The 19,629-nt window shown below is 36.4% G+C and overlaps 1 protein-coding gene across 1 annotated transcript in view; it reads right to left on the bottom strand.

The window, feature by feature from the left end:
• The window catches only part of FSIP2 (fibrous sheath interacting protein 2), a gene marked incomplete at both ends in the record, with an annotated part of 63,235 nt that overhangs the window by 3,318 nt on the left and 40,288 nt on the right, over positions 1-19,629 (bottom strand). Inside the window, 4 exon segments of the mRNA XM_081142872.1 lie at positions 412-458; positions 3,635-3,732; positions 5,627-6,025; positions 8,847-18,319. Of these exon segments, the coding sequence (XP_080998998.1) occupies positions 412-458; positions 3,635-3,732; positions 5,627-6,025; positions 8,847-18,319 (10,017 nt within the window).

Consider the following 19,629-nt stretch of genomic DNA (forward strand, 5'->3'; position numbering starts at 1 on the left):
TCTGGTACATTTTTTAAGGGCTAAGCCAAAGGAAGCATAACCTCTCAAAAAATTGTTAAATCCTAGTATCATGGTTTCTGGCTCAGATGGAAACTATGGTATAATATACCCTTATTTTGTGGATATGTTTCCAAGGGGTATAGTAAATATAAATTCATGATATGCCATATTCTTCATCAAAATCATTAATAAAATTTAATAGCAATTCAGACAAGATAAATTAATTGGCTTATTTTAACACCCGAGTGATGTATTACTGTATCATATTTCCAAAAGTAGTTAAAGCTCACAGAAAAAACCAAAACAAAACAGTATCAACTTTAGATTTGATAACGAAAATATTTATCAAAGCAGTAAACAAAGTCCTATTTGTAATACTTTCTAATTTAAGTTAAATAAAATAAATCTAACCTTCTAATACTTTAGCATGTGTGCCTGGGGTACAATCTTGGGTCTCACTAAAAGAAAAAGCATTTCATGAATGAAGGAATTACTAGTTAAGCAAAAGAGCAATATGTCAGTCATTCTTCATATTGAAGTAAACTTGAAATACTATATCACTGAGTTTGATAAATATGATTTCTAAATTGACATTTTTTTCCACTTTAAAAATTTTGGTTAAATACACATAACATAAAATTTAACATTTTAACCTATTTTAGGTGTACAGTTTCGTGCTTGAATGCATTCACGTTGTTATACAAGCACCACCATCATCTATCTCCAGGACTTTCTCAGGTCCCCCAACTGATACTCTGTACCCACTAATTACTGACACACCATTTCCCTCTCTTCATCCCCTGGAACCACTATTCTACTTTCTGACTACTCTAAGTATCTCATATAAATGAAATCATGTAATATTTGCCTTTTTGTGACTTATTTCACTTAGCATGTCTTCAAAGTTCATACATATGGTAGCATGTCTCAGAATTTCCTTCCTTTCCAAAGGCTAAATAATATTCTATTGAATGTGGATACCACATTTTATTTACCCGTTCACCCACCAATAGAGTGGCTTCTGTGATTTGTATTGTGTATAATGCTGCTGAGTACAAATATCTCTGAGTCCCTGTTTTCAGTTCTTTTGGGTGTATATCCAGAAGTGGACTTGCTGGATCATATGGTGACTCTACATTTAATTTTTTGAGAAAGTGTCATACTGTTTTTCACAGAGATTGCACCATTTTAAATTCCCAACTACAATGTACAAGAGTTTCAATTTCTACACATTCTTGATGACACTTGTTATTTTCTGATGTTTAAAAATAATAGCTATTCTACTAGATGTGAATAATGTCTCACTGTGGTCTTGATTTGCATTTCCCTAACGATTAGTGATATTGAGCATCTTTTCATGTGCTTATTTCCACTTATATATCTTCCCTGAAGAAATAGCTATTTAAGTCCTTTGTCCAATTTTTAATCATGTTGTTCTTGTTTTTGGTAGTCATGAGTTGTAGGAGTGCTTTATATATTCTGGATATATCAGATATATGATTTGCAAATATTTTCTTTCATTCTATGGTTTGACTTTTCACCCTGTCCTTTGAAGTACAAAATCTTTTAATTTTGGTGAAGTCCAATTCATTTAATTTCTTTTGTTGCTTGTACTTTTAGTGTTATATCCAATAAATTATTGCCAAATCCGGTTGTGCACGATTATCTAGTTTCCCAGCACCATTTGTTAAAAAGACTGTTCTTCCCCCATTAAATGGTCTTGACATGCTTATAAAATATCATTTGACCACATATGAAGGGTTTGTTTTTGGACTTTCTATTCCATTCCACTGAAGAGAAACATAGTTGTAGGTTTTCTATATATGGCTTTTATTATTTTGAGGTAATTTCCTTCTATTCCTTATATCTAAAGGGAGTCTATTATAGACAATATATAATTGGATCCTCCTTCAAAAAGATTTGTCAATCTCCTTTAATTGCAGTGTTTAACCCATTTACAAATAAAATAATTACTGGTAGGAAAGCAATTACTTTTGACATTTTTAAATTTTTTCTGTGTGTCTTACAGCTTTTTGATCCCTCCTTTTTTTCTACTGCTGTCTTCCTTTGTGTTAGCTGATGTTTTGTAGACACATTTTGATCCACTTTTCATTTCCTCTTATTCATATTTTATATTTTCTTTGTTTTTACCACATAGATTACATATAATCTCCTAAAGTTCTGACAATGTATCTTAAAGTGACACCAATTTAACTTCAATACAAAAATCATTCCTTTATAGATTAACCTCCATCTCCTTTATATTATTGATGTCCCAAATTATGTCTTTATGTATTTTATACCCATCTGAATAGATTTAGAATTATTTTTATGTGTTTGTCTTTTATATCCTATAGAAAATAAAAAGTAGAGCTGTGAACCAAAATTATGATAATACTGGTTTTTTGTATTTGTTCACGTATTTACCTTTACTAGGGAACTTTGCGTTTTCATATGATTTGAGTTACTGTTTAGCATTTTTTAGCTTCAACTTGAAAGACTTCCGTCATTTCTTGTAGGCCATGTCTAGTGCTAATGAATTTCATCAGCCCCCTCCTTTTTTACTAGAATGTCTTGATTTCTCTTTTCTTTTTTGATTTTTTTCATGCACTGTGGCACCCATCAACTGCCTTCTGTGGTTTCCAGGCTCAGATGCAAACTATGCCACGACTCCCAATCTGAGCTTCTATTCAGGCGAGACAGAAAACATTCCCTCAGAAAGTCTACAGATAGTCCAGAATATTGCAGACAAGTTAAAATGGACTCTTTCCATCCCAAGGGAAGGAACTGGGAATTGATCTATTTCTACCTAACTGTGCCACGTCATGTTACAGGGGGGGTTGAGAAAGGGCAAGTGAAAATCTGTGGAATTTCCTACCATTTTGGATATGGCTTTTACTTGATTTCTGCTTACATTTGACTGCTTTCCAGACCTCCTATGAAGTTGCTGTATCAGTCTCCAGTTGTTTATTTTTTGTTTGCCTGAGCAAACAAAGGCCTGCAGGTTCCTGGTCTTTCATCTTTTTCTAAATTGACTTTTACTTGGTATTTTCCATGCCCTTGTCTTCATCATTGATATAAACAGTAGAGAGGTGCTTGTATGACTAATTATGTGTTTAAATAACCATTATTCAGGAATAAAAGGCAATAATGGTCCAGGAAGCAATGTCCCCAAATAGTGTTAGTGTCAGTGTCAAAAAGAAACAATTCCCACATGCTGTGTGGGAAAAAATTGTAACCAGGTATACTTCCCTCCTTATACCCATTGCTTTTCCCCCAGTGCTAGGTCTTCCAGCTTACGCGTATTCTTATAAGCTTAAGAGCAGTTTTAGATAAATTTTAACCGTTTAAATATAGTTATTAATTAGTTGTCAAGTCTACAGTGCTGTCTGTCCTCTATCAATGCCACACAGCACAGGCTCCGCTCCTGCAGTCACCCAAGTGGAAAGGGGAGCCTTTGGGAGCATCCGCAGTAGAGAGCCACAGGAGGCAAGGATAAGGAATGAGGGGAGGTCTAGGACTGAATAATTGCCCAGTCATAGTTTTACCAGGGAACCCACTCTTCCGACACACATGACACACATTTCTTTCGCCTCAGATTTCCATGCGTTTGTACTGCTTTAATTTCATGTACCTGCCAGATGGAATCAGATCTTCTTGGTTGTATGAAGATGCGCTCATAATCCTGTGTATGAGGTGATGTGTCGGTTCAGTAATATTTCTTTCTTCTTTCTGAAAAAGTGAAAACCAGGTATTACTGCACTCTTATGTACAATATGAGAAAGAGTTTTAGAGATTGTTTAAAAAATGGATGAACCCTATAATCCTAATTAAAATATATATTTCCAATATAATTCTTTGGAATTGGCTCAGTGAAAATGACCTATATGATAATACAGGAGCTTGAATGGATTTTAAAGACAAACCTAGCACAATGTTTGAAGACCATAGTTTTCCATTTCTGTACTTTACTAATATTTTTAATCATACTTTACTGAGTTCAAAAATAAAAGGAATAGGTATAACTCTGGTCAATTCAGAAGCTTACCAGGTCAGTCATTATAAGCAGTGCTCTTATGTATTTGTTGAGAAGTCATATGTAATTTCATGGCCCTACCTTTTATGAAAACACCTTTATTTTGATGTTTGGACTACTATATAATTTAGGGCTGGTGTTCCCTTATTGATTTTCTGTCTCAGTGATCTATCCATTGCTGTAAGCGGTGCTACAATTCCCTACTATTATTGTACTGCTCTCAGTTTCTTCCTTTAGTTCCATTAATATTTTGGCACTCCTACTATATTAAGTGCATATGTATTTATACATGTTGTAGTCTCTTGTTCAGTTGCTCCCTTTAGCATTATGTAGTGCTATGCTTTGTCTTTTATTACAGTCTTTGTTTTAATGTCTACTTTGTCTGACATGATTATATCTATACACTTTTTTGTTTTCATTTGCACAGAATGCTTTTTCCATCCTTTTACATTCAGTCTTTGTGTGTCCTTACTTCTCTAGTGAATCCCTTGTAAGCAGCATATAGATGAGTCTTGCTTTTTTTTTTTAATCCATTCAACCACTCTGTCTTTTGATTGGTATATTTAGTCCATTTACATTTAAAGAAGTTATTGATAAGTATTATTTATTGTCATTTTGTTACTTGTTTTCCAGCTGCTTTTGCAGTTACTTTGTTTCTTTCTCTCTTCCTTTGTGGGTTGATGACTTTGTTTAGTGCTCTATTTAAATTCCTTTCTCATTTTCTTTTGTGTTTACTATAGTTTTTTTTTGTGTGTGTGTGTGGTTACTCTGAGGTTCACATATAACATCATAAATATATAACAGTCTAGTTTAAGTTGTTAGCAACTTAAATTTAAACACATCCCAAAGCTATACATTATTACTCCTCTCGTTTTATTTTTTCACGACAACTTTTACTTTTTTTTTTTACTTTATACTTCCTTATTGGATTTCCCTTGTATGTAATAAGTTATTTTTCCCTTTCTGCTTTTAAGATTCTCTCTTTATCTTTATTTTTTACCATTATAATTATATTGTGTCTTGATGTGGCTCTCCTTGTGTTCATCTTATTTAGAGCTCTCTGTGCTTCCTGGACCTGGATGTCTATTTCCTTTCCCAAATTAGGGAAATTTTTAGCCTTTATTTCCTCAAATAATTTTCAATTCAAACCTAGACAATCTAAATTTGTATGGATATTTTTACTTCCTCCTACCATGGCCCACCTTCTGGTCACATCCTACCTGCATAAGGCTTCTGTACACAGAATATTGAATGGGTATTTACTAGCTAAGATACAAAAGGTCTGGGATCTGTTAAGTAATAGATATAAATAATTAGCTTTCATTTCTCTTACATGGTTTCCATTTTATGTTCTCCTCAGGCTTCTAACTAATCTAGGTCTCTCTGCTGTCTGTGTTCCCTCCATTGAGTTTTATGGCTTAACCTGTTAATTATTTCTCTCATCATATAAATATTACCAGGCTTAGGAAAAGACTGGAACCATTTTAGTATTCTTCTCTGACCAATTAAGGTATATTTTGGACAGAATTTCTGAAGATCTCTACTTTTTCAATACATATCTGGTCACTGACCGTCATGTTTCTCACTCACCGTATCCTGTGGCTCATTTTCTCCAAAGGAGTCTATTACAGCCAGGACTGTCGAGTAGGTGGATATGCCAAGCTCAGCAACAGGATGTTTAACTTCTCTCTCCTTAGGTTCTAGTATATGATTTGAAGTTGCTTTAGTGCTTTCAATATTTGCCTTTGTGGCTTCTTTCGCTTGATCTTCAAGTTGTTCTTCTAAGTAGTCCTCTTGTATGTCCTCTCTTAGGACAATTTCGTAATCGCCAGATGTTTGTTCTTCTTCCCTGTTATTTTCTAAATTATTTTCAATATCATGAGCTACTAATCGGATGAGAAGATCTTGTTTGTTCTGGACATCTTTTAAAAGCTCCACCTTGGTGATATCAGGCTTTCTTAGATTTTGAAATGAATTTCTGCAAACAGCCTGAAAGTAAAGTTACAATGAATGTTAAAAACAAATGTCTCAATCACTTTTCCTATGGTTCTATTGTAATATAGCTATGTTAATATGATTTATAGCTTCAATTTAAATAATATTGTTTTCAGATGCCACTTACTTGTATGTTAGCAATATTTTAAGAAGAAGAAACAAATGGAAATTATAAGAAATATTTGGTGCCTGGCCGGGTCTGGCTCAGAGGTTGAGCATCCATCTAAGGATCCAGAAGATCATGGTTCGATTCTTGATCAGGGCACATGCCTGGGTTGTGGGCTCAATCCCCAGTCAGGGGCGTGCAGGAGGCAGCCGATCAATGACTCTCTCTCATCATTGATGTTTCTCTCTCTCTCCCTCCCCGCTCTTTCTCTCTCTGAAATCAATAAAGATATATTTTTAAAAAAGAGAAATATTTGGTGTCTATCATTTCCTTTACACTCAGAGACCATATTAATCTAACATAACTTACTTCAAAGTATAGAAGGTCTGTAACCAGTCCTTTTTTCTTAAACTTTATATTTTGCTGCATCATAATTTACTTTTTACCCATTTACTTCTAAAGTTTTGTGACAGAAGTAGATGTCATAATCTGTTTTCTGAAAATTCTAGATAAGGAATCATAGAGTAACCTAATTTTTTTCAATAAAAATCTGGTTATTATCTAATTTTGATTTTTTAGAGATGAATACCAAAACTGGGAACATTTTGGACTTTTGTCCCTATCTTTCCACTCCTGGTCCTTTGGACATATTTGTCAAAAGAATCTTTAAAACATATATCTTCTTTTTTTTCTCACCTCCCTCATCAAATTTTACTTTCCATTTTCAATGTCTAAAGATAGTTCAAAGACATCTATAATTAAATAATAGAGTTTCCCTAGTGTTGAAGCCTTCGACAATGCCCTAAATTGACTTGAGTTAATAATTGTAGACCCCAGCGTATCTTTGTAACACGGTAAGCCCGTTTCCAGAAAATGGTGCCCTAAAAGTACATCTCCTGTGGAAACAAAATAGAGACACTGCCTCCTTAAGAAATTAAAACAATCAATTTTGATTTTGTGTGTTAGTGGAGGGAACCAGTGTTTTAGAAAATCCAAAATCATTCTATATGGCTTTGGAATTTGTTTTGTTACTGTATACGGTTTTAATAATATATATGCCTAGCATGCTGGGAATTTATGGTACCTCGAAATAGAAAATAAAGCCCTGAGGTGGAGACAACAATTGTCTGGGTTCTCTGATCTAATTTACTGTTCTTTTGTCTCTACTCTTCCTCTGTGCTGGAGATAGACAGTCTTGGTACCCAAACTGATACAAGTCACATGTCTTAACAGAGTTCACTATGTCTGCTTCTTTATTTGTTATTTTTATTTTTAGGATGGCTTTTCTTTGCCTTAAGAGGATAGGAGTAACTGTTTGGTTTAAGTATTCTCTTCCTGCTTTCTGTGGTCTATAAACGACTTAGGCAAAGAGAGCTGGTAACTAAGAGTAAGATTTGTGAAAGAAAATTCTACAGATAATCCAAAACTGATTTTGAGTAATGTTACTCCACAGTTTTTTCACACAAATTTTACTCCCAAGAGATTACTTGTATATAAATGAAGACTATCAAGTAACATACTAATACAATGATGAGAACCCATATGGAATAGGAAAGTTTTGAGCCAGAAAGGACAGTCATCTGGTCCAAAAAGTTTAGGACGAAAGAGATGAAATTAGTATCTCAGTCCATGATAAATTCAGTATTTGGGTTAAAAAAAAAAAAAAAGGCACTTATTAGCATATTTACCAACCCTGAGACTGAGTTCAATGGGCTACAGGGCAGTGGAGAAAATTCACTTCCAGTTTATACTCCAGGGAGTATGGTTCTATACATTTTTTGTCATTTTCTAGGCCATGGATTATATACCTAAACATTAGTTAGTCCTTTTATGAATGAGCGCCAGGGGCTTTGATAAAAATAAAAATGTGTCATGGATCAGTGTAATTCCACTGTCCAGACAATCCCTTTGTCCTCAGTGGTATAGTTTTCTTGTAACAAGGACATCATTTTGGCAATTTAAAGTCCCAATTAGTTTAACATATCTGGGGCCTGAATATGGAGCTGCAAGGCAGAGCTAGGTCTATAGTAAGGGTTCATAAAAGCAGCGGCATTAGGGCTGCTGGATCTAGAGAAAGGATAGAAGAAGGCAGAACTGGTACTTCTTTGGAGTATAGGAGAAATTGAAAAAGGCTACTCTAATTAAAGTGGAATCATAAGAAACAAGAATACTCCAAGAGTTCATGGTCTAATGTTTGTTGATAAATGTTGCTAAAAGTAAAAAGATTACTACTGCTGTAAAGCTTTAAGTTTGAGAAATTAAAACTATTTTTGAGTTTTTTTGAAACTTCATATATATCCTAATATTCTATCTGGCCCTTTTGAACACCTTTTGATATCCACAACAAGAACTACAGGAACTATATGAGATTGTGTTTCTCCTGAACCTTCAAATGAAGATTATAATTGTATCCAGCTTGATTTTACTGTTAAGGGTATGTCCCTCTATTCCCATTCTATTTTTTTTTGAAGTCAGTTTAAACTGATTGTTTTAGGAACACGAGCCTTTAGAGGGAGTCACAGATATGGCAAGTCCCAATAAGTCATATGACTTATATGGATGAACCAGTACAACCAATTCTCCTGCTGGGCCAGACGACAGTAGCAGCAGTAGCAGAAAGCATTCTAATCTATCTACCTGAGGAAGAGAGTCAGAGAACAAGCTCGTCTCACGCTTCACCTGCTTTTTCAGGGCTGCTTTTCCACTTACCTCTAAGGGTTTTATATCCAGCCGTCCTGTCCTATTCAATGAGGTACGTCTTTCTTTCTTTACGTTTTCCGCATTGGATGCTTCTGGCGATGAGCCACTTCTCCCGATTATTGATGCTCTTCTCAGTTCTGCGATGCTGTGCCCGGTGTTTTTCAAACACTCCATCTGAAGTTTCTCAAGAGGTTCAGTTTTTACAGAAATTACTGCTAAGTGTTCTGCAACAATGCCTGGATCTATTTTGATTGGTTTATTCCCGATATGTGGGACTATTTTAATAGCCATTTCCTCTTTACTTGAATCTTGACCTGACTCTCCTTTCTGTCTGTCAGGGATCCTTTTAAAAGCGTGTTCTTGTGCCTTTTGAACAATCCTATTAACGTCTAGATCTCCAAAGAGATCGGCATTTGGATCCTTTGACTTCTCTGTATCTATTGGAATGTTTGAAACTCCATTAATGATTAAACTAGCCACTTTTTTGGGGAAGACTCTGTTTTTACCTTTTATATCATGGTAAAGGTCTTTGTGGGTTCCAGATTGTAGCAGCACATTACTATAAATAGAGTCAATAACTTGGGAAATAATTTCTATACTTTCTGGATTTAAAAGCTCTTTTTCAGGTTCAGCAGCAACAAGACTAATGTTACTTTTGGAAATTTCGGCTGTCACAGATTTTGTCAGTTGAGATGCAATTTTATGTAACTCGGGCTTTGATATGTTTTTGGCATCCTTGCTTGAGGCACTTGGCAACCTTACTATTTTGGCCAAGAACAAGGCCAATGCTTCCTCTAAAAATTTGGCTTCTAACATAGAATCTTTTCTGGATGAAGACTTTTCCTGGGACTTAAATTCATCAACAATTTTGACCACTTTTTCCATAATTTTGACAGCTTCCAGAGCTAATTCTGAGCTTGATACGTCTTCCTTTACTTGAGGTTGGAATTCAGAATTGGAAATTTCCTTTACCATTAAAAATCCTATTATATCAGAGAGGACATTGCTCTTTCCCATTAAATCTTTGAATATAGAGGTATGTGAGCCAGAGTGGTTTAAAACCCTGGTATAAACGGAATTGACTACTTTTTCAATAGTTTTCTTGTCAGCTAAAGGTACAGTAGATACTTCCTTGGCTGGTGGTATAAGCTTAATCTTACTTTTTGAGATAAATTCTTGTATTGAATTTAATATTTTTGAGATGATGTTTTTCATTTCATTTTCTAGAGATTTGTTCCTTTCCTTATCTACTTTTGGAAACACAGATAAGAGCTTTGATAAAAATTTGACAGCAACTTCTTCTATTATGTTATAATGCAGCCTGTGAGCATGTGATGGCTGAGGCTGGGGAGCATCGGTCGTGTGGATAACATCTTTAAGAATATTTTCAATGATGCTGTCAACTTCTGCACACTGACTTGGAGTTAGCTCTCCAGAAAAATAGTTCTGCAGCTGATTACCAGCCACTTCCCGCAGAACTAAATCAACTATGGTTTCTGAGAGGATTCTGCACCCACTGGCTACACAGTTTTGTACAATCTCTTGTGATCCAAACTGTGACAAGAGATTGTTATAAATAGAATGGACCACTAATTGAATAATTTCATCATCATTGGGATGTAAGGATTCCACATACTGAATCATCATGTCTTTGTCTTTGGAAATCTCTGTTGTGACTGTACTTAATAACTTCATTTGGAGGAGGTCTAGTTCTGTGAGCCAGTTGCCCTCCGATGTTTCTGCTTTGGTTTTGGATACTATTGAGAAAATTTTAGATAGAAGAGCAGAAATCACATTGTCTAAAAATTCATGAGGCAGCATGATGGTATATGGCGATGATGTCTGGCATTCTTTGCTGGCTGTTTGAGCCACCTTTTGGATCTTTTTAACAACATCCTTAGATTCCAGAGGCAAACATGCTGAAGCTGGAACCGCATCAGAAAGGGCCAAGTTAAGGTGATGTTGAAAAGTTTCATTTATCACTGCACTCGTCAGTCTTCTTGCTAAATCTTCCCCATTGCTCTTTATATTCTTACAGATGGAGTCTTGAGATCTATAATCCTTCAAAATATTGCACACGGAGGAATGAACAACTTTGCTAACCAATGTTGTATTGATTGCTGGTAGTCTCTCCAAGAGAGACATCTTATTTAGAGGGAAGTTTTTAGTCACTTTGTGCATATGTGGCATTTTATCCACTGTTATTTTCTTAATGTCAAATGATGCCTCACCTGTAGTTGATTCTTTATGCTCAAGAGGTCCTTTAGGAACTGATGACACTTTATCTACAGGTGGAAAAAACTGATTTTCTTTATCTGGCCTAAATACCTTAATTTGAGCCTCGGAAAACTCCTTTAACAGCGAATCAATCAGCTTCATAGCTGTGTCATAGAGTTCAGCTTGATTTTGACCGTCGCTTGCATTTTGACATTTATCATGTCTTTGTGTTTCTGGTGAGGTAGAAAAGATCAATATCTTAACCATTTCGATGATAACATCTTCCAAAAATTTAGCTGGAAAAATTCCAGGTTTATGTTCTGGTGTGAACTGAGGACTGTCTGGTTCACTGGGTTCCTTTTTAATCTCCTTCACTTCCACTTTCTCTTTTTCTCTCTCTTGTTTTTTCTCTTTTTCTCTCGCGCTCTCTTTTTTTCCTTCCTTCTCTTTGTCAGGGAGATTTTCATTAATTGAGCGGGATAAATCCTTTACTGAACCAGACGGTGCAAAATCCTTGCTAACCTCTTGAGTTACATGAACCGTATCACTTGGGGGATGTTGGATATTTGAATTATCTCCTGATACCGGAGAAGCACTTGTTGGTAAGATATTTTCATAAATATTTTCAATGATATTTTGAACATACTCATAATTTGAGTATTGTTTCTCATTTATATCTACGAGAGGTGGAATGTCTTTTCTTTCCTCGGTGCTTGGCTTTAGTGTCACTGTTTTCTCCACTGTGGTCCCTGCATTTCTCGCTTTGGGTGTCAAAGATAACTGAAAGGGCTCGCCTTCTTTTTTAAATAACTTTCCTCCTGTTTTGCCAGTCTTCTTTTCATCATTTATTTCAGAATCTGGTTCGACTGTTTCCTCCTTACACTCTGTATCATCAGCAGCTACTGGGATTTGTGCTTGTGCCCCACTGCCTCGCCTCTCTTTATCTTGTGAAGCTGATTTGTGCTTCATCTCAGCTTCGTCATTTTTAAGTGTTACCTTCACATCTGACGTCTGAGTGTCTGTACTTTTCACACCAGTGGCCGGAGAGGTAACTTTTGGCACATTCTCAGTACATTCTTTAGTTGAAATTGCCATTTTATTTTCATTCTCTCTCTTTTTATTTGCCACACCTGCAGCGGACCCTGCTAGCAGGTTAACCATGCCGTATTTCATGGTCCTCATTATAGAGGTAACTTTCTGATCTTGCGTATCGCCTTTTTTAATTAATGTCGTCTCACTTTGGAAACTTTTCTTTCTACTCGCTTCACCTCTGTCTATTTCCAAAGTGTCCAGCACATTTTTCTGGTCTGAGGTTGGAGAAGTGTGTTTATACGATTGTTCTGGAAAAGTAGGTTGGTGTCCTTTTAAGCACGTGTTAATCTGTGCAGGGGTTTTCTGTGGTAGGTGCTGAACCCTTTGGGCGACGTTGTCTGGATTTAGAAATGAAAAGAAGGCAGAAGACCAGTCTCCTGAAAAAAGGGGTTGAATCCTGAAAGCAGAGATTGCCTTCTGTGCTAAAGCAGCGATTGTTTCTATTAGACTGCTACTTTTCTCATCCTTCTGAATTTCAGTGGAGTCATACTTTCCTATGAACTGATCGTACACAAAGTTGGATATCTTATCAACTGTCTCTTTATCAATTGGTGGAAAAGCAAACACTTCTTCAGCATTTGGTAGAACTTTAATGTCACTTTTCCTAAATTCTCCCATCAGAGAGTTGGCAAATTTTAGAGCCAACCTCACAACGTCTGTCTCTGGCATTTCTTTTTTCTTAGAATCTTCAGCAATACTTAGGAGAGAATAAAATTTGCGGACAAGGTCAACAATTACATCTTCTAAAAATCTAGCGGAATACAGAGAAGTCTGAGTCTTTTCTTTAACGGGTTTAGTAAGTACAGAGACATGGTCGGAATGACCAGAAGAGGGTCCTTGGCGATGTAAAAATGGCTTCAGGTGATGATCCATGATTTCCTTCATGATGAAACCAGCTACTTTGTTGAGGAACGAGCCTCCTTTTTTGCCTGCCTCTTTTTTCACTTCCGCTTGAAATTCAGATTTTTTCAAGATATTATTACATATAGAGTCAACCAAATTCTCGATCGCTTCTAACTGTGCACTCTCTGCGTTCTCTTCTGCCGTGGCAAGACGGATCTCGTGTTCAGAAATCTCTGTGAGAATTTCATCAGTCAGCTTTGAGGCCGCAGCCCCGAACTGCTCATCTGGCGAAACGCCCTCCGCTTTTCGCTCCCTTTCAGGGGAGGCCGAAGGGGACATATGCGCTATGAGCTTGGAAATGATGTCTTGTAAGAGGGAGCAGGGCAGCACAGTGACACAGGGTGGGGGGCCGTGGCGCCCCTTCCCGATGACGCTCAGCACGCTCCTGATGATGCTGTCAGCCTGAAGGGAAGCGTAGGAGGAGGCTGCCAGTCCTCCTGACACTAGCGACTGCACCTGATGATCGTAAATTTCCTCCAAGAGCAAATGATATATTTTCCTTCCAAAATGAATAGGGTCGCTTTGTATAGCCATATATACTTGAATCAGAGATTTATATTCACCCAATATTTTTTCATAAACTAGGTTCACTGTTGTTTGAACCATTTCTTTATATTTTTCTGAAGAACACATGTCATTATTGAAGGAATCTGCAACTAAAATCTCTGATGCGGCGAACTCCAGAACAATTGACCTGACTAACGCTGTCACAATGCCAGTAATTTTGACTTTTACTCTATCTGGCTTTTCAGCAGCCAAGACATTATGGGAGAATGCGTAAAGGAGTTTACATAAAAGCTCAGCAATTACTTCCTCCAAAAAGACAGCTGAGTTCACAATGAAAGACAACTCTCTTTGTTTAGGATCTTCTGCTTTCTCTTTATCATTTTGATCTACTGCAGCTGAAAGGGAAGTTTTATCTCCAGATAAAAATGACTGCAGATGATGGTTAAATATTTCTTTTATTATAAAACTTGCTATTTTTGAAGCAGGTATATTACTTATCCCTTTTTTATCTTTTGTAAGAGACTGGTATAGATCTGAATATGAAAGATTGGCACAAATGGAATCAACCATAGACTTGATATTTTTTTCTGAAATCATACTTTGTTTTTCATTGCCATGTTTAGTAATACATATTGCATGCTTTGAAATTATTGACATAATTTCATTTATAAGCTTTATGATGGTATTACTTAAGTTCGATTGGGAAGAATCCGTGCATTCTGTACCGAAGGCCAATGGACTCACCTGAGAGAGAAGCTGAGTGACTATTTTTTCCAAGTGAGTGTGTGATAACATGGTAGTATACATTGTTGATGCCTGTCTTTGGAATCTTGATTTAGTAATGTAACATTGAACTCTCTCTATCAAAACATTAACATTTAGTTTGCCTTGTGGCTTAAAAGAAAGCTTTCCTATAATATTTGGATGAATTTGGAAATCGTAAATTTCGGCCAGGATGATTTCAGTTATCCTCACTGCCAATGTCTTTGTATCATTTAGAAAATCATTGTTAGGCGTTATGTCCATTTCACATTCTTGCAAAACATTGCTGAACACCATGTCAATAATGTTTTTGACTGCATCTCTCCCCACTGGAGGCAAACACAGTCGTTCCTCGGCATTCTCTAGAATACTAACTTGGGCTTTTGCGAATTCCTCTGCTATCAAGCGTATGAGGTTTTCAGCTTTATCCAAAAGTTTACCTTCTGAATCTCTTACTGATTTTGTTTGTACAATGCCTAACGCCCTGTGGAATATTTTGCTTAAAACTCCAGAGATCACATCTTCCAAAAAAGTTGAAGAATAAACACTGGTATGAAACCACTGCCTTCTCTCATTGTCAAGATGTGTGTCTGATGATGAAGGCAATGCCTTTCGATTCAAAAATGGCAGAAGATGTTGTTGACAAATATGTTTAATGATAAAACCTGCTATTCGATCAATAAGAGCATCATCGCTGCTTGTGATATTTTGCTCAACTGATTCTTGAGACTCAGAGTTTTGTAAAATATTCTTGAATACTGAGTCGACAAGATGCTGAGCATCATCTTCTGAATAAACAAACTTGGTTTCTTCTTCATCTTTTGAAAATTGAATTTCATGTTGAGAAATTTTCATTCTAATATCACTGATTATATTTGAAGCAATTTCATTGAAATTCACTCTTGACCTATCTTTTAGAGTTTCTGTGTTTGGAACAGTGTTGGATGCAGAAGAAAAGATCCTAGATAAAAGTACTCTGATCATGTCTTCTAAAAATGTGTATGGCAGCAAGGTGTTGTATGGAGATAAACTCTGACTTGGCTTGGTAGATTTACCGATGTTACTCATAATGTCCTGAACGATATTCTCAGCCGTGGAAATAGAACTGGAAGATGACAAATCCCCAGAAAACAGTGGATGAAGAAGGTAATCTGAAATAGCTGCTACAATTAAATTGGTAATATTTTCCACAAAAATCTCACTGTCTTCAGACTCTTTACCAACCTCAGGGTCTAGCCCATGCTGTTTTAAAACACTGCTATAAACCGAGGTGACCAGTTCATCCACAATGTCCGTATCGACAGAGGGGCGAGACTCCTCTTTGCTGTCACATAGCATGTGAATTTTAGCTTTGTCAAAATGGTTACTTATTGACTTTACTATTTTTTGTGTCATGTTTTCCAGCTCAATTTCAGTGTTATGCTTTGAACTGAAAATCTTTGATAAAAGTCTGGCAACAATTTCCCCTATGAATATATCAGGGTAAATACCTAAGGGTAATGGCATCTTGGGTCTATGGGAGTCTGTGACTTCATTGAGCACCTGTTTAACCATGATTGATATTGCATCCAGGGGAGTGCTTGGACGAGGCAGACCTGCTTCACACAAAAATGGTTGAAGATGATTTTCAATAATCTCTTGGATAATAAAACTGGCTATTCGGTCAACCATAATTGGGCTTCGGCTCACTATACCTTTCTGTATGGAAACAAGAGAGTCAGATGTTTGCATAATATTACTGTAAACAGAGTCCACCATCTTCTGGAGGTTTTTTCCTGCACATAGATGTTGATTATCACATATAGTGAACCAAATTTTATGTTTTGAAATGGCTGATATGACCTTATTTGTTATACAGTTAGACATTTCATTAAAATCTGCACTCACGACATAGTTTTTTCCCAAAGAGGAAGACTTACTAGGTGGAGCAATGAGTTGAGATAAAACTCTTCTGATGATATCTTCTAAAAATGAGTGTGGCAGCCTGGTGCTATAGCCTGTCAAAGACCTGGATTTGGAAGTAAACTTTCTCAGGTTATTTTGTAGTTTCTGCAGAATAAGTTCAGCTTTGAGAGGGCAATATGAATTAGGCATGAGCCTCTCCCTGAAGCAAGATGGGAGTCGGTAGTCTAAAATCTCTAATAAAATGCCGTTAGTTATTTGTGCTGCTATTGAGGTATTGTCACATGCCAGATTACCACCACAGGTCACTTTCAATTTGTATTTCTGTAAAACATCAAAATAAACTGAGTCAACAATCCTACTAACAGTTTCTTTTTGGACTGGTGGAAAACACAGACTTTCTTCAGCATTCCGTAAAACAGTGACATGTGCTTTTTTAAACTCATTCACTACATTGTTGACTAATAATGTATTCATCTTAGTAAGCCAGGCCTCAGTAATGTTTTCATTTTCACCCCACAGTGAAATAGAGAGATTAAAAAACAGTTCTGAAATTATTTCCTCCAAGAATGTGGCCGAATAAACCCCTGTATTCCTGTTTCCCAGATAGAGCTTATTATGGATGGCTACTGTACCCATAGCCTTCGTTTCCTGTCGTTTAAGAGGTGACACAGAAGAGGGATTTACTGAATACTTCTTGCCAAATTTTGCTTGTATTTTGGAGCTAACCACACTGGGATTATTCAGGGATCCTGTCAAAGCATGGCCATCATAGCTCGTGAATCCCACAGAACCTTTAGCATGTCCTAATTCTGCTAATTCTTGCCTTTTTGCTTTTATAAAACTAGGCTGTATTTCTCTTGTTTTATGCTTGCTTGTAGTAGGTGGACTTTGGAGGAGTTGCGTACTCTGACATAGTTTGTCCATCAATGATTTAACCAAGCTGTGGGAAATAATAGTAAGCATAGAGTCTGAAGACAAGAAATCTTGATCCATTTCTGCTAGATTTTCCAAAAGGTCTGACATATAATCTCCTTGAAATTGTTCACAGTCCGTCACTCCCTTACAATAACCAAATTCTTTATCTTCTACACTTTGAAGTATTTTTAAAAGTTGACATTCTTCTGCTGATATTTCATCAGAAAGAGGGCCGTTATCGAGAAAGACATTGCTTGTGCATTTTTCCAGAAGTGTCCTAATAAGCTTTTCACACACGATATTGAGAAGAAGAACTGATTTGGGGGTGAGCCCCAAGTTATTTACAAGTAGGCTATTACTTTGCTGATCATTCGAGGATGATAAAGGTTTTCTTGCTTTTTTATCAGAATCCATAACCTCACCTAGGTGTTCATCGGGTAAAAATAAATCTAAAACAATATTGAAGACTTTATCAACTACTTCTTTGGATTCACGAGTTTTTAGACTGCTAACTAGACTCTTTAACTCAGATGCCAGATAATTTAATTTATTTTTTTGAATGAGATGTTCATTTTGGTGAGTAGATGATTCCCAGTTTCTGCGGCCTGTCTGTCTTTTCATGGTATTTGTTTTGTTGCAAATGGGCACACTATTGGCTCTAATCATGGAAAATGACTTATTTCTTCCACTGCTTTCAATGTGATGAGTTATTCCTATTTCTTTGGACAGTACATGAATCACTCCTATTAAGAGATCCTGAAAGAGATCATTAAAGTCAGCAGCAGCTACTTCTGGGCAGTAAATGTACTTTGTTTTTAAAGAAAACATCTGCTGTAGAGTGGCAGCCTCTATAATGTTACTGTTAAAAAGGATTTTAATAATGATTTCAGAAATACTTAAAGCAAGTTCTCCAATAGAAAGTGACCTGTTTTCAAACACTTGAGATTCAATTGAAATAATCTTGTTAAAGCCTGAATTCTGGCTTTCCTGTGCTTTCTCTCTTTCTCTACCGTCTTGGGTGCTGTCAGAAATGCTTAAAATTAAATGACATATGACACACTCAGTGAGATGTTCACAAAGTTGATAAAGTGAAGAATCGTTGTAGATGCTTCTTAGGCGCTGTTCTGATTCATAGGTTTTCTTTGACAGGGTCGAAACAATAGACATCTTCTCACTGAACACTTAGAAAAGAAAGCACAAGTTTTAGCATGCATTAAGAGAAATATAGAAAATTCAATACATGAGTAATTATTTACATGTGATTTTCACCTTTGGAACACCCCAGTAAAGAGAAAGAAAAATTTAGTCAAGAAAGAAATGTGTCCCCCCACCGATATTTATTTCCCACCTTGTGGAATCTTAATTTTAGCCAGAACATTGAGAAAACAACCCTGAAGAATTCATGTTCTAAGTCAAGTGCCGATATCTCTCTTGCTTAGATGGTTATGGGCTCTAAGAAGTCAGAAATTCTGGGGCAGAAAAATGATTTTCAAATTGCGTTTTACATCTGAGCATGTCTGCAGTGATCTATAGGGACCTCATATAATTATTGAAGAAATATTTTTAGTCAAAACCTTTAATGCTATGCTATGTATTACTTAGGAAACTAAGGAGTTATGTTCCCATAAGAACTTGACTGGAATAAAATTGTGCTAACTCCAGAAATGTAAGGAATACATGACTATGTCAGTAGCACTCTAACCCCTACATTGCAGTTTGCCACAAAAATGGAAGGGCCAAGCCAGCCAGGCTTAGGACTCTAATCTTTCCTCCATTCTACAACATATTTACTGCAAATCATACATCTGGCTGAGATGGCCAGCTTCCTGGAGTGGTGGCCAGAGCAACACTCTTGTTTTTCAGAACTTCCTCGGAACTCATCATCTGCTATTCCCCTGCATGTGGAATCAGACCAGCCTTTTCTTTGGCTGATTGACAAGATTTGCCCATATTTAGGTGAAAGGAGTGAGGAAGGAATATTCCACCTGAAAGAAGGGACATGAGTGAGATCACTGGAAGGCCCTTGGAGATGTCTGAGGATAGAGAATTGATGTGATAGAAGAGCCAGATACCAATGGGATGAGATCATGAATCCCCTTTTTTTAGTTTTGTTTTTCTCTGTTAAGTTCAATTAGGCTATGCTTGGAGAAAGCTTGTTTATGAGCTTGCAGCTGCAGTTATACAGTTGTTCGCTTTGAAAAAAAAGTGCCAGATTTAAGAAAGAAAATGACCTTTTCTTGCAGGTGTCAGGACTGGTAGTATGTGCTCTTGTATTTGAATGTTGGGCAAGTGATATCTCTGGACTGGTAATGTAGCTTACTGGTAACTGGAATTATTGATCCAGTTCAGGGCTATTGCAGTATTATTAGATTTGATTTTATGAAATTGCCAATAGCAAACAGGTTTGGACATACAAAAATGGCTATTACATGTGGCTCAACCTAATATATACTGATAAGCATTCTTAGAAAGAGAGTGAGAATATCATTGT

This window comes from Miniopterus schreibersii (genome assembly GCF_964146895.1).
Source record: "Miniopterus schreibersii genome assembly, chromosome: 7".
Lineage (NCBI taxonomy): Eukaryota > Metazoa > Chordata > Mammalia > Chiroptera > Miniopteridae > Miniopterus > Miniopterus schreibersii.